Source organism: Oryzias melastigma, unplaced genomic scaffold (assembly GCF_002922805.2).
Source record: "Oryzias melastigma strain HK-1 unplaced genomic scaffold, ASM292280v2 sc00305, whole genome shotgun sequence".
NCBI classification, from domain to species: Eukaryota; Metazoa; Chordata; class Actinopteri; order Beloniformes; family Adrianichthyidae; genus Oryzias; species Oryzias melastigma.
This window is the reverse complement of record NW_023416915.1, coordinates 95,204-111,270: the sequence shown is the minus strand read 5'-3', so window position 1 is coordinate 111,270 and position 16,067 is coordinate 95,204. Positions and strand designations below refer to the sequence as shown.

At 39.6% G+C, this 16,067-nt stretch overlaps 1 protein-coding gene across 1 annotated transcript; it reads right to left on the bottom strand.

Moving 5' to 3' along the window:
* Positions 1–109: 109 nt before the first annotated feature.
* Positions 110–14,968, bottom strand: LOC112139789 (zinc finger protein 436). Its single transcript, XM_024262620.2, has 2 exons — positions 14,302–14,968; positions 110–2,432 (listed from the first exon to the last, which is right to left on the bottom strand). The coding sequence occupies exons 1-2, from the start codon at positions 14,426–14,428 to the stop codon at positions 952–954; spliced, it is 1,608 nt and encodes a 535-aa protein (XP_024118388.1). The 5' UTR covers positions 14,429–14,968; the 3' UTR covers positions 110–951.
* Between the last annotated feature and the right edge of the window lie 1,099 nt (positions 14,969–16,067).

Sequence of the window (16,067 nt, the reverse complement as noted above, 5' to 3'; positions counted from 1 at the left end):
TACTGAAATGTAAACTTTGTAAAGATCCGGGTCAGTTCCTGCTTGGGCTGCCAGCAGTTAAGAAACTTGACAAGAACATATCTAAGTTACCCAGCAAACTTATTTTTTATTTTTTTTAGTACAAAGGTGCATCTTACTTAACTGGATTAAAGAAAAAACCTCCCACTGTGACTCAGTGATATAACGAAATTTTCAAAACTTACACCATGAATTGGTGCCAAGTTAAGGAATAAGGACATTTTTTCATGGATTTATGGCGCCCTGTGTTGGAATATTTATCTAGGGATCTGACTGAAACCCTTCAAAAGGGTTCAGGTTCATTGGAATCGCACTCTTCATGCTTGACTATGTCACCTCAATATTAATCCTCTCGCAATCCTTTATTAATCTTACATTCTACTTTTCTATACGTGTGTACGTTCAAGTAGAATTGTGTCAATATGTATTACTAATTTAACTTGTCTACAAACTTTCTACCCTTTATTGTATTTTTATTTGTCCTAGCCCAGACCAACATGTTTCTTCTTTTTTCTTTCTCTTTTTTTCTTCCCCTTTTTATGTTGTTTTGTATAATAAAGAAAAAACTAAATAAAATATGATTTAGAAAAGAAAAAAGCTTTAGAACAGAAAAGTCATACAGACAAAGTTTTAGACTACACCATTTTAATGACACAAACTCTAAAATTTTAAGATTCAATGCTTTTTAGGGCCTTATTTATAAATGATCGAAGTCGAGGATTTTATAAGTCTTTTTAAGACTCCGCGAGGAACCCTGTCGCTCTCATTTTAAATTTTAATTCTGAGACAAAAGCTTAGGTTTATTTTTATTACCTGTTAAATAAAAATCACAATATTACAACCCTCCAATTCAAACCATTATTGTTTTTTCTTTACAAATCCTGTGGTGTCTTTTCCTTTATTTAAGTTGCAAGATTTTTACTTCATTCTTAATTACAATTTTTGTCTAGAAAAAGGATTTTCTCCTGTATGAGTCCTCATGTGTTTTTTGAGATGAGATACATCCCTAAATCGTTTATCACATTCATTACAAGAAAAAGGCTTTTCTCCTGTATGAGTTCTCATGTGTGTTTTCAGATGACATATATGACTAAACCATTTATCACAATATTTACAAGAAAAAGGCTTCTCTCCTGTATGAACTCTCATGTGTTTTTTGAGATCAGATAGTTGACTACAACTTTTATCACAATCTTTGCACGAAAAAGGCTTTTCTCCTGTATGAGTTCTCATGTGTGTTTTGAGATTAGATTTTTGACTAAACCGTTTATCACATTCCTTACATGAAAAAGGCTTTTCTCCTGTATGAGTTCTCATGTGTGTATTGAGAATAGATAATTGACTAAAACTTTTATCACATTCCTTACATGAAAAAGGCTTCTCTCCTGTATGAGTTCTCATGTGTGCATTAAGAATACATAATTGACTAAAACTTTTATCACATTTCTTACATAAAAAAGGCTTCTCTCCTGTATGGGTTGTCATGTGTGTTTTAAGATGATATGTTCTACTAAAACTTCTATCACATTCTTTACAAGAAAAAGGCTTTTCTCCAGTATGGATTCTCATGTGAATACTGAGGTTAGATTTATAATCAAAACCTTTACCACATTCCTCACAGACATGACGTCTTTCATCAGACTCAGTTCTTATGTGGAGAGACATACTGTGTGCAATTCTTGTCCCTTTACCAGACTTCACAGAGGAACAACTCTTTTCTTTTGGGGATTCTTTGCATTTCTTATTCAAAGCTGCCTCCTTGAAATGTTTTCTAACATCAGAGTCACACAGACTTTCTGACATGTGAGAGTTGTCCACATTATGGACATGACTTCTGTCTCTTCTCTTCCTCTGATCTCTGTTCTGTGGGTCTGTATCTTCTTCAGTAGTTGAAGTCAATTCTTCATCCTGACTATCAGTTCCATTAAAGCCCTGCTGATCGTTTAGATCTGTTTCACTGTTCTCACTCTCCTCATAAGTAGGAATCTCCATCAAGGTATCAGTCTCCTGCTTCAGATCAAGTTGCTCTTCATCCTGACTGATGCAGAGTTGTTCTTGCTCCTCTTTTATCTGTAAAAGTTCTTGTTCATCCAGTTCCTCTTTAATCTGTGGAGGTTCTTGTTCTTCCTCCTCTTTCTTAAACTGCAGAAGTTCTGGTTCCTCCAGTTCCTCTTTAATCTGTGGAGGTTCTTGTTCTTCCTCCTCTTTCTTAAACTGCAGAAGTTCTGGTTCCTCCAGTTCCTCTTTTATCTGTGGAGGTTCTTGTTCTTCCTGCTCCTTCTTAATCTGTAGAAGTTCTGTTTTCTCCAGTTCATCTTTAGTCTGTGTGGGTTCTTGATCATTCTGTTCCACTTTGAAGTTCCTCTGCCGGTTGCAGAGTTCTTCCTCTTCTGTCACCCAATGCTGGGGGAGGACTGCAGAGACACAAACAAAAGAAAATATTAGCTCTATCATATTTTTTGTGTTTTTTAGGCCTGCGTGAAACTGCGGTGATAGTATGACGTGCGATAAATGGACAGTGTGGCTCCACTGGTGTGTGAATGCGTATGAATGTTTCGGTGATGGTCAGAGGGGCCGTAGGCGTGTACTGGCAGCCACGCCTCTGTCAGCCTGCCCCAGGGCAGCTGTGGCTACAGTAGTAGCTTAGCATCACCAAATATGAATGAGATGTGAATGAATAATGGATATACAATGTTAGCGCTTTGAGCGTCTGGAAAAGTGCAGATAAATCCAATCCATTAAATAGGAAAAACAGGAAAAAAAGGATACATTTCCATTTCCCTGTAACCGTTTTATTTAAACCATTTTCTTCGCCTATTCATACCTGGGTACCTTTTTCCAATATTAGTTTGTGGTAGGAAAAGGGCAGAAAGGAGGAGAATCCTCCAGGTTTTGTTTATCAAGATCACTTCACGCCAAATAGCCATTTTGGGCGTGTTACAAAAGTATTGGATTGGGACTCGATATCGACAAATACACAAAATCAAATGACACAGAATCGAATTGGGCCCAAAAAAAACCTGATCGGGACATCCCTACTTTAATCACAAACCTACTGAAAAACAGCTACTAAAAAACAGTAGTAATATTGCAACAAGGAGAGTTGAACATGGTCCCGAAGAAAAATCTATGAGCACACTTGATGGAGCTTCAAGTTGCGCTAACTGAACAACAAGATTGTGACAAAGTAGTTGTATCTACTTTTCCCCCTATTGATTTAAGGCCAGCACTTTTAGAAATGTAATGTAGGAACAAAACAGATTCCACATGTTTAAAGTCGTTTATTGATTTTGTGATGTCTCTCCTCCTTTTCCTGGTGCCCACAGGACAAAATGGTGGCCAAGACAGTGACTTCCTGTTTAAGGGTGGGACACAGGAAGTAAGAAGGGTTGAATTTGTTTGCTTACTTTTTGATTTGTAATTACTTCAGTTGTTTTTATTTATGTCTGTTTTTGTTTACATGACTTTAAATGTATAGTTCCCACAACACTTGTGTCTTTTGTCCGTTTTTTTCTACAGTTTGGTTAAAGAGGCTTCCTTCCTGGGCGTGGCCAGCCAATTAGCTGGGATATATAAAAGGGAGGCAGCTCAATGTAAACAAGACTGGCAGAAGGAACGAGCTTGTGTGAGATGTGCAGATGTGAATTAAAACTCTGTTCCTGAACTTTAAGACATCTGCCTCCTATGTTAACCAGGCCACTCTAGTCACACCACATTGGGACATTTTGGTGTCAGAAGTGGGATTAGGCCTGAACAAGGCAGCACAAAGAGGACAGCCATGCAGAAGGAACCTTCAAATGAGGGTCCCGCTGAAGTGTCCCCGGATGTTGGTGACCAGCCGGGTGCAGCAGGTGGCCAATCTGAAGATGCCAGTGGTGTCGCTGAACTTAACACTCTTCTCCATGGTCTGTTGCAACAACGAGCAGAGCGAGATGCCAAGACTGAGCAGCAAATGAGGCTTCAGCAGGACCGGTAGAGAATAATCCATCACCACTTTGTTAAACTCCAGCAAGAAGTTCAGAAGGACCATCAGGAGAGAACAGAAAAGCAAGCTCTATCCACTTCCCCCATTCTTCAAGCAGTGGAGTGTGATTTGCCATCTCAAGGCAGGACAGAAGGACCTAAGCGATCCAGTTTTGAGAGGTCTCCAGGGTGGAAAACCACTAAAATGCAGCCCTACAATGATGGTGAGGACACTGAACATTATTTAATCACCTCTGAAAGAATCACTCAGGCCTGCCAGTGGCCTCAGGAGTAGCCTTATACCTTGTTCCCTTATTGACTAGTGAAGCACGCTCAGCATATGTTGCTATGGATGCTGCAGACACAACGGAGCATGCTTGTGCCAAGTATGCTCTCATACAGAAGTTTGAGATCAATTCAGACACCTCCCAGATGAGATTTCATTCCAGTCCGATTGGTCGTCTGATTGTCTTTATTTGCACATACCTAAAATGCAATCACATGGATTACAGAGACAAATACAACCGAAATACATCTGTGCAGGAGAGAGTGTGAAGACCTACAAAGGTCTTATATGACCACCTCCACAAAACATAATCATGCAACAGAAGCAAAATAAAACTGTTATATTTCACCCAATTTGTACTTTTTGAAAATCATGACAGCGTCTCGTTATATAAACATGAGCTTTGGAAGAATACATAAAAATGTTGGTAAAACATTTGACCGATACTTAAACATAAAGACATATATACAATATGCATTATTATTAAATATTGTTAATATCTTATATTTTTTGAATAAAGGAATTGAAGGGCACAGTCTATTTGAATAACTAGTAATATGCAAAAATCTTTTTTGTAACAATAATAACTTGTTCAAAAATATTGCACATGTATTGCCCCAACTTAGATAACAGTAGATAAAGTGTGGATAAATTAAAGCGAAGGTGTTGAGTCCAAAACTGCGTACATGAATAAAGGAGCAGAACTTCCATATTCTCTCTAGGATGCTAGCTAAGCAGTCACAGAAAATTTGGAACTGTGAAAATGGTTTTTGGGTGTTACTCAATCTAGAAGTAAGAAAGACCAGGATATGTCATTGAATGCATGGAGAGAGTTACCATTTGCTAATGAAGATGCATCCGGGTTTGAGACTTGTCTTAAGTCTAAAGGACAAAAAACAAGATCGCAGAAAAGACGGGACAAGGTTCGGGGTACAAAACTCTCTGATTCACATCCTAGTCCTGTCGAGAATGTCACATTAACTCTTCCAAGTAATGTCTCAAAGATGTAGAAAGAAGACCCATCACTTCAGTACTTGTTTGCTGCATGTGTCCCTGACTCGACTCAAGTATCTGGTCCTCGACAGGAGGTATTCATTGTTAAAGGTGGTCTGCCCTATCGTTGAAGTCGAATAAGAGACCAGCTAGTTGTTCCTCAGAGTTTGAGACCTACCATCCTCTAACTAAGTCATTCGATTCCCTGGGCAGGACACATAAGTCAAATGAAAACGTTCTTGTGCATGGTTCCCTGTTTATACTGGCCAAACCACTATGCTGATACAGTGAAGATGTGTCAGTCTTGTCCTGAATGTCAGTTGATGGCGCCAGTTGGAAAGAGGGATAGAGCACTACCTGTTCTTATGCCCATCATTGATGCACCTTTTTCTTGCATTGCTATGGACATTGTAGGGCTGCTAGAAGAAAGTAGTGCAGGGCATAGATATATCTTAGTAGTGTACAATTATGCCACACGGTACCCAGAAGCTTTCCTTTTGAATAATATTTAAGCCCGCCAAATAGAGCCAAATAGTCAACTGCCTCATCCAGCTGTTTTCCAGAGTTGGAATTCCATGTGAGATCATAACAGATCAGGGCACCAACTTCACTTCAAACCTCTTAAAGATGTCTATAGGCTGCTAATAATTCAAGGGTGAAGACCAGTCCTTACTAGGGCTAGGAATCACTGGGTACCTCACGATACGATGAGATGCGTGATATATGGCTCACAATATTGATAATATCGCGATACTGCGATAATTGGTAAAAATCCTCTCTAATAACTAACATTATATATAAGAATTCACATTTTTTTGGGAAAATATATCCCCATTTATTTTTTTTAGCTTAAACACAATCATAATAAACAACTGTTCTTATTTTGTGCAAGAAATTATAGACACTTTTGTGCAACATTGCTGAAATCAGTAATACTATGTCTTTGACAAGCATTGACACCAACTGAATTGGAATTATCTGTCAGATTCAATGTTAACAATAGTAAACATGATCAGCAGTGACACTACTTGGTGCAGAATTGTTGTAAACAACAGAACAAAAATCAAATAATTCAAGTGGCAACAGCTATCTACCTCCAAAGGAACGTCACACCAAAGGATGATGAATATAATGTTTTACAGCCTCTGTCAAATGTTTCCTAATATTTTGTGCACTTTTCCTTCATTTGAAAAGGGCTGAGCATCCAAAAATAAAGGCTGATTTACTCAGACTGTCACTTGAGATTATTTTTCCAATCTTTATCATTTTTCCATTTGGTCAGTCAGCAGTCAATTGGTAAAAACACAAATGATAATGGCAATAAATATTTACAAATTCTAAAACAGAACAGCAATAAACAACTTTAATTAATGATAATTTATATAATTTTAAGTGCTTCAATTAATTAGCAACCTCCCTAATTTTACAGTGAATTCATGTACTTTATTTTAATCACATTTTAATTTAAGTTCATACATCAAATCCTATATTTTTTTATTTAAGAATTACTTTAAATTAACATTAGCAAAAATTAATTACATTCATTTGAAAACTTCACACCATAAATTTACCAAGTTACACCGTACAGCAGCAGGTTAAACATCGAAGTGCTTGAAAACGAAGATACTGACGGTACCTGAAGTACACACTGCGAAGCGCGCGCCTAGTTCCCACAGCGCACCGATCAAACAGGAAGTAAGTGATCAAAGTCATTCTAGCGCTCAGACAAAGTCACTTCTTACTGGCTGGATCTCCTACAGATGGAGGATAAATGCTGACAGGTAGGCATGTTTACACATGCGCTATAGAGCCTGTATCTCACCGGTGCTTCTCCCAAGTGAAACGCGTGCGTCGCTATCAAATGTCCGATGCAGCGTGCCCAGCTGCTCACTAGTTCCGTCACGTGACTCAGATGCTCAATGCAACAGCCTCTTCAAATGAAAATATAAGATCGATACTTTATGAGAACCCATCGAGAATCGATGGCAGGACTAAATATTGCAATATATCGCAGTATCAATATTTTGGCACACCCCTAGTCCTTACCATCCCCAGACCGACGGAGCGGTTGAATAAGACTCTGAAGTTCATGTTGAGAAGGTTTGTCAATGACACTGGCTCAGACTAAGATCAGTGGCTATCGTTTTTGATGTTTGCCTACAGAGAGGTTCCTCAGACATCCACAGGTTTTTCCGGGGCCTCTTGGATGTTCCGAAAGAAACGTGGGAGGGTCCTGTCCCACAGCAGATGTGTGGTGAGTTGTCCTATGTTCTGAAAATGACAGACAAACTTGACAAATATGAAGACTTAGTCACTGTCAATATGATCCAAGTCCAACAGAAGCAGAAAGATCACGATGACAAAACTTCCAGGAGGAGTTTTCCAGGAAGGCCAGAGGGGTTTGTTGCTGTTACCTACATCTGAAAGCAGCCTTCTGGCAAAGTGGCAAGGTCCCTACGAGGTAACGAAGAAAACAGTCCCTGTAACCTTTGAACTCTTCCTTCCAAAATGTTGGAAACAACATCAAAGGTTTCATGTGAACCTGCTGAAAGAGTGGGTTGAAGAGGAACATTCTACAGCTTTGTGGCACGTGCTGTGAAAGATAAAGAGGACGTTGAGGAGCAGTACCTCCCGACGTCAAATAAGGTTGTTTCCTGACTTAAGTCATCTTCCAGCAGAGAAACGCCAGCAGCTGGAAACATGTATTCTGGGAGAGGTTTTCAGTTCACAACCAGGCAGCACACATCTGACTGAATATCGTATTCACCTTAAAACGACCACACAACAGCCAGTGAGAGACACTTCCTGTGAAGATGTTCAAGAGATGCTCAATAATGGAATAATTGAACCATTTTGCAGGGAATGGTGCAGTCCAGTGGTGCTAGTGCAAAGAGGAATGATCCAAAGCTCAGGTTTTGTGTTAACTTTTCCAAGTTAAACACCATTTCTGCTTTTTACTCTTATCCTATGCCTAGGGTGGATAAACTGATTGAGCGCCTGAGACATACACAATTTCTCACAACCTTGGACCTTTGTAAAGGGTAAGGGTACTCTAACAGAGGACTCAAAGGACCTGACCACTTTCAGAGATCCCAGTGGCCTCTTCAGGTTCAGAGTAATTTGGTCTGCACGGAGCGCGAGTAACATTCCAGAGGTTGGTGGATGAAGTGTCGAGAGGAGCAGAGGACTATGCAGCAGCCTTTACAAGACTCTCCTGTGTCGAGCCCGTTGTCAAAGAAAGTGTCCAGAGAAGCAAAAGGAGAAAGTTTCAAATGCTGATATACTGAAGACGATCCAGGAGCTAACTAGCAGGTTTGCATCCCTCGAGCAGAAAATCTGCAAAAACTCGGCTGATATTGTAACCATCAAGGAAACCATGGAAGGCTTGGATCATTAAGTTAAAAAGTATGATGATAAGTTGATCGTTGATTCTTAACTCTGGAGCATAAGACGGATGAAATGGAGCGCTATAGACGCAGATGGAATCTAAAACTGCTCAACCTCCTGGACTCAAAACAAAACGGCAGATGAAACAATAAGGAAAGTCTTTAAGATCTTCGCTCAGATTGCTCATGATTGAACACATAGATTTGGCTTTCTAATTGACATGGTTCACCGTACAGGACAATGAAAAGAAGCAAGCTCACCTCGGCCAGTTCACAATGTGGGTGTTCAGGCAAAGGATCTGGAAAGCTGTGATGGATGCTACAATAATGAAAGAAAAGAAGCTTCAACTGATCGAGGATCCGACCATTCGTGAGAGACAAAAATCTGAGGAAGATGTGGTCGCTCGTTGAAAAAGCTCAAAAAGAAGGGAAGAAAGCAACATGGCGAGGCCAAGATGTCATCATCGATGGGAAGAGAGTTTCTGCTGAAACTCCTAGGAACTAATCGAGGTTGGGACTATGGCTCTTTGACTATCTAGATCATTTTCTCATTAAAGGACATTTGTTGGTTCTGAGTTAACCTCAAAGAAGGCATATCAAACTTTGGAACGTTTTGCTTTTACTTTAACCCTAGTGCTAGGTGAGTTGATACAAGTTTTTGCTTTTTTCTGATTTGTTTTCTTTTTCAAGTCTTGTGCTCCTTTAAACAGTGACAGATTTTAAGTTTAATTCTTTGAAGATCATTTTGTTAAATGTTAGGGGACTTAGAGACACTACCAAGAGAAAAGCTTTATTGCTTTTTATCAAAAGAACTGGTGCAAATGTAATTTTTTTGCAAGAAACTCACTCAGGTGACTTGGATACAAAATTCTGTAAATCTCAGTGGGGTGATTTGCCCTTTCTCTCACATGAATCTCATCATTCAGTGGGCGTTGCTGTGCTCTCTAGTAAATTAACAGGTGTTATCTTAAAAAAAAAGTTCTGAAGATGGTAGATGGATTATAATTAGGGATACAACAATATTCAATATAAAACCGAACCGTTTGATACGCGTTCCACGTTTGGGACGACGTTTTTCACGATGCACATTTTATTTATGTCAGTACCACTGTGAGCTGCCTTTAGCGTGTCTGTGTATTAATCTCTTCGTTCTGCTCCTGTCTGGTCCTGGTCTGCTTCTACTCTCCTCCTCCCTGCCAGAAATTACTTTGCCTCTTCCCTGGGAGGCGGAGCCCAAATGCTAAAAACAATAGCATTTTAGCTAAATGCCCAAACAACCGTGACAGTCATAGCACGTTGTGGCCAGCAACATGTTCGCGCATCCAGGTGGCCGTTTTCAGTGGGGAATCTTGTGGCGGGGTTCTTCTTGTAGTGAGTAGAAAAAGCCTCAAAAATAAGATGACCAGGTCTTAAGTACACAATGGGATTTTATTTTGCCCAACAAAAGAAAAAACAGAGTCAACATCACTGTGTGGGAGAGCTTGTTGCCACCACTGCAACCATGACTGCTCTCTCACAACTGAAACAAGTTCTCTCTTTATAAAGGCTTAGCCCCTCCCACAGGCCAATTAACCAAACATTTCTTCAAATGAAATTCCTGCCTTATACCTGGAGAAAACATTCTAAAAAGAAGAAATAATTAACTATAGTTTTAACAGAATCAAGTTCAAAACAAAAGCATTAAAGAAGGAAAAAAAAGAAACTTACAATTCTGACACGTGACATCACTTCCTGTTTCCTATATGTATGATGATGTGTACAATGCTCTGGTTGGAATGTTTGAGGTGGGAAGCCTGGATGGTAAGTAACACTCTATTTAAAACTAAGTGTGCACCCTTAGAGTTACCGTAAACAAAATGTGGCTGTGGTGAATGTGAATGATTCTTGTGCCTGGATGTATGCATGTGTTCAGGTCAAGTCTTCAGGCACTGTCCTGTGACGCTGCTTTGTCACAAATCTAAGCAGAATTTTGGACTTCTGCGTGTTTTCGTGGACTTTTCATTGTGTGCATGCCGACACAGCCGGTGTGTGAGCAGCTTCTGGCTCGTGTTTGAAGACGTGCCACCAACACTAAAACCTGCGGTGTGGAGACATCTCGGGTTCGCCGTTGAATATGAGGATCAGGGAGCGAAATGTGTTAACAAGCTCACTGCAAGATTTGTCTCATCTCTATAGCATACAATCTGGGAAACATGTCCAACATGACCGCCCATCTCTGACATCATCACCCAGCCCCGTCACCAGCCCTAATTTCAGATATATTTCAAAAGACTTAGTGTTATCTCAGATTAAGCCAAGAAAATATCTGACGCCATCAGAGTGTTAATAGCTGAAGCTCTGCGGTCCTTTTTAGTAACTGATAATGAGGGCTTTTGTCATTTAATGAAAACAGTAGACCTACAATATAGTGTACCAGCACATCCATATTTCACAGAAAAATCTCTACATACCTTCACTTTATAAACAAGTGTGCAAAGAGATTGAAGACGCTTTAGTAAAAACGCACAACTTTCCACGTACAGCTGGACTTCCCGGGTAACAGAGCAATCTGTAAATGTGGATTACATGACAGCCCTCACACTGGCAAATTAAGAGTGCAGTACTGCAGAAGGTCAAGACTTAAGAGAGCACAGCTTAGATTATTGGAGTTATTATATTATTATATTCATGTTTACCAGTATTGAGGACTGAGGAACTTTAACATTTGATTAAATTGTATACAAGTTTACAAGGGTCCTATTTAAGTGTGATTCTGCAATAAATGCCAAAAGTTGTGCACTTAAAAAAAAATCTGGTTTCTTTGTTATGTTGTTTCGGTTTGCAAAAGAAATCATAATCTGTGGAATACTAGGATTTTAGTTTTGTTTTTTTTTCCTCAATATGTAACAAACCATGACCAAACTTCATCGTATCATTGCATCCCTAAATATAATGGTTTTAAAGTTGGATCATTTGAAATATTTACAGTCATAGCACAACAGCTCAGACAGCATCTGCTGACATTTACAACAGTATACAGGCAAAAACTAAGGCATACAATTCCGGGCTTAAAATAAGGTGGTGGTGTCTCATCGCGACCTCAGATTTAAAGTGCAACAGGGGACCTGAATGTACCTCAAAATGCTTTCATAATCAATCCCTTTTCTTGTGCCAATGTTAACTTTCTGTTTTATAACCATTAACAGAAGGTTGTTAATATACATATTGAATTTTCAAGTAATAACTTTGATAAGTGCAATAAAAATCTCTATGAATAAAAGTAAACGGCAAAATAGACTTATCTCAGTGTGCGAAATTTGCATGAGCACTGGCAGCTAAGCTCCTAAATATGGGAAGGAAAGGAGTCAAAGCCATTCTGAGACATGTTTGTTTATTTTATTCTGAGGCATGTGCACGAGCTCATGGGTAAACTGGGAGCGGTGCTTGTTTTTAATGATGTTAACAGTTGAGAAGGCTGATTTACAACCGTAGGTAGAACCAAACATTGTTAATGTGTTAATGAGAAAAAGAAAACTTCTCCTTTTGTAATCTTAATCCTGTTTGTGTTACGGGCACTTGTAAGCTCCTTGTTGTGCTGTTAGCGTCACTGTGTTGTACACTCGTCCTGTCAGTTCAGTTTGTGTATTTTCCTGGGGGTTTTTTTGTGTCAAACATGTTGTGTTATGTCTCGTAATGCTGCTTAATATCGGCGCTCTGAGCACGAGCAACAGCCTCCGTGCATAAATTCACTCTGGCCTTGTAGAACTTGCTGCTGGCAAAATGAAAGCGAAAGCTTCAGTCCACTCATCTTATGGGACACGATTTTCAGAGTCCACTTTCTCATTTTAGACAGCGCCACTGTTCACTCAATCACACGCTTAGCTGTCCTCGCGCGTGCCTGTTCAAAAATCGCTGTGGGTAAAGATGAATGAAGTATCATACTTTTCATTTAAAATACTAGGCGTCCGGATAAAAGGGTGTCGGGGTCCAGACCGCGGTCCGCAAGTTAGGGACCCCTGCCCTGGAGGGTTCATAGATCTCACAGGTCTGTTTGGTTTAATGTTAGAATATGAACTTTAATGTTTACTCTAAGGTTTGAGGAGATTCCAAGCCATAAATTCACAAATTTGACTAAATAAAATATAATCAGTGCTATAAAAAAAAAAGATTTAAAGCACAATTTTTTGACAGGGACTTATTTCAAAGAACTCATGTTTACTTTTGTCCCAAGTAGAAACAATATTCATGAGAAAATACAACTCTCTCTTAATTTTTCTGTTTTATTCATGAATAAACTATAGCTCATTTATACAAATTATAATCTTGATGTAATGTAACGTCCAGTTGGATGGAGATGATGCTGAGACTTTTTTTTTTCCCGCTGTAGACATTTTAAGCACACTGGTCACTACACTAACATAAATAAATCCAGAACCCTGTTGCATATTTGAGCTTTGCTGCTCCTTCTGAGTTCTGTTCAAAGAGAACCGGGCCAGAATGGTTGAAGACTGCAGAATTCTGACCGAACAGCACCAAAGTTTGCTTTGGTCCCCTTAGCAGGCACTGCAAGGCACAGACACGTGATTGGACAGAATCTAGACCAATCAGGAGGCTGTCTGGGGTGGCACAAACATAACAAGAGAACAAGTTGAATGCAAAGCCAAAGATAGGGTAAAAGCGAGATGAGGCACTACGCATTTAAAAATGTTTGTTCACAATTTTTTTTGTAAGAAAAAAAAAAGTCTGCAAACGCAATTTTTTTTTGCAAATGCTAAAATATTTTTTGCAAGCAAAAAAAAAAAAAAAGTTTCCAAATGCAAAAAAAAGTTTTTCAAAGCAAATATTAAATATATTATTTGCAAAACTTAACATTTTGTTTACAACTTAGAAAATTTTGACCTCAAAACTGTGACTTTTGCTTGGAACATGGTGGCACAAATATCACTCCATATTGTTGGAGTGGTTTGGATCCAGCATGCAGCCTCACAGCTTTGGAGTGGACCTGTTGCTGTCTGGTTCTGGTGGACGCTGTGGTGATGTTCTGTGGCTGATCTGCTTCTGCAATATTATTATGAAAGCATAATTTTGAGCAAATATGTAAAAAAAAAAAAAACTATTTGTCCTGCTGTTAGTGAGTTAAATTTTTCAGATATATTGAAAATGATTTTCAATTTACTTGCAATAAAGTTTCAATTATAGTTAGAGGTGGTTGGATAACTCAGTGGCTGCTGTAGGCCATGGGTTCAGTTCCCAGGGTAGCATAAACTAAATTCCAGTGAGGGTCACTTCATGTCGTAAACGTTGCTGACACCTGCTCTAGACAAAAACTAAACTGTTCTTAAAGAGTTGAACAGAATTTTCATAGAATGCAGAATTACAAAAACTAAATAAGTTTTATTGCTCACTCAAAAGGATCCATACCACGAAAGCACACCATACAGGTTAACTTTTCTCTTGTTTATTTTTTCTAATAATTGCTTCATTTTTTTTTACTTATATACATTATCTTTTACTCATATTTCCCCCACTGTAATTATTCTCTGTTGGAATATTATTTTTATTTTTGTCGTTGCTTTATTTTGGATGTATTTGTCTGATTGTTCTGTAAATCTGTTAGTATTCAATAAAGACGGACGCAGTGAACCATAGACTGTACAGTCAATGAGGTGAACATACCTATAAGGTGGAGTTGAAGCTCGGGGTTCTCCTCATTCTGGACGATGGTTCCTTCACAGACTCTGAATGTTTCTTCAGCAGCAGAAAGGTGCTCGCTGAAAGACTCTCTCTGAGCTTCTGAAGACATGTTCCTGCAGCAGCTCCGATCTTCAGCTCCAATCCCAGAAACACCTTCTTTACATTCAACGCTTTTTCACTCATTTACGACCAAAGTTGGAGAGTTCGGACCCGAACCACGTATCGTCCTTTCTGTCCAAACACCTCACGAACGTCCGAACGAAACACCGCCGTCCTCTCAACACAAGCTAACGCCGCTAGCTAGCTAAAGCCTCATGCTGTTTACTTCCGGGTCACGTGTTAAAACTTTATTTAAAAAGAAACGTAAAAAAAATTCTTAATTATATTTCCATGGTTAAAAATGCTTCAAATATTTTCTTAAACCAGTTTTGATTATGTAAATGAATAAAAAAATAATCAAAATGTAAAAAAAAAAAAGCATTTTGGGGTAAAATGTACAAGAGTTTACATGACAATATCTTGAAAACAATATCTAAAAGTGAAGCAAAAGGCTTCAGGGTGAACCAAGGCCAAAACAAACAAAACCCCAAACTAACTCAGCAGGGAGGTTACCTGCAAAAGAAAAGGTAAAAGAATGACAAACACTAACCTCCCTGGACTAACAGAAACAGGAGAAAACATTTACTAAATAAAATGGCGGTTCACTCCTACAGCTTCACCTAAATTAACACAGAACACAGAGTGGGACCTAAACAAAACACCAAAGAAACTACAAAGTGCACACAAAATATAACAGGTGGAGAAGATCACTGAGCTGCAGTGGAGACAGGTTGGAGCCCAGCTCCCTTCTCATGGTCTGGAGGTCCAAGCAGTGGTTTTGAAGGCTCCCCTCCCCTCCCCTCCCTTGGACCAATGGGGAGCCACACCTCCAGCACCACACCTGAAACAAGTCAAAAGACAGACAGACAAACAAAGATCCACAAAACACAAAAGGAGTCCCACTCTGACAAAAATTCACAGAACCAAAACCAAATACGGCCACAGCCGTAACATTGCTTGTCAAATTATGTGTTCCTGATGCAGTGATCACATGTGGGAGGAGCTACCAGCTCTGTCTGTTGATATCTTACTTAGAATGAATGGAAGACACATAAAATGTAGAGAAATAATATAAATGGTAAATGGCGTATACTTGTATAGCGCTTTCTACCCTCCTCCGAGGGCCCAAAGCGCTTCACAGTCACAGACCCATTCACACATTCACACACTGGTGGTGGCTCCGCTGCCGAACACTGGCGCCAACCTCCCACCAGAGGCAATTCGGGGTTCAGTGTCTTGCCCAAGCACACTTCGACACATTGGCGGGCAAGGCACGAATCAAACCTGCTCACTTCTGATCAGGAGTTGACTGCCCTACCACTGCACCACGGCTGCCCCGGTTCCCACCCCGTGCTCCAGGGTCAGTGCTCCCACAGTGGCTCTGTGGCCAATAAGAGCATGCAGGAAGGTGGCTCTCGAGGACCAGGGTTCCCTACCCTTGTGCTAAAGTATCAGGGGCGCCGCCAGGGATTTTGGGACCCATGAAAAAAAATGTTATAGGGCCCCCAGCACAGAGGCAAACTGGCATTAGGGGCCTTTATCAGGATGTTCATTTTGTCACTTTTTAATGAAGGAATTGTTTTTATCTGTCAATAATTTAACAAGTAGTCTCCATAATTGCATGAATGTCCGTTTTTCGGAACAATTTA

Coding starts and splice junctions, on each gene's coding strand:
- LOC112139789 (XM_024262620.2), bottom strand. CDS start 14,428: ATGTCTTCAGAAGCTCAGAGAGAGTCTTTCAGCGAGCACCTTTCTGCT. Junction 2,433..14,301: donor GCTTCAACTCCACCTTATAG/GTATGTTCACCT, acceptor GTGTCTCTGCAG/TCCTCCCCCAGCATTGGGTG.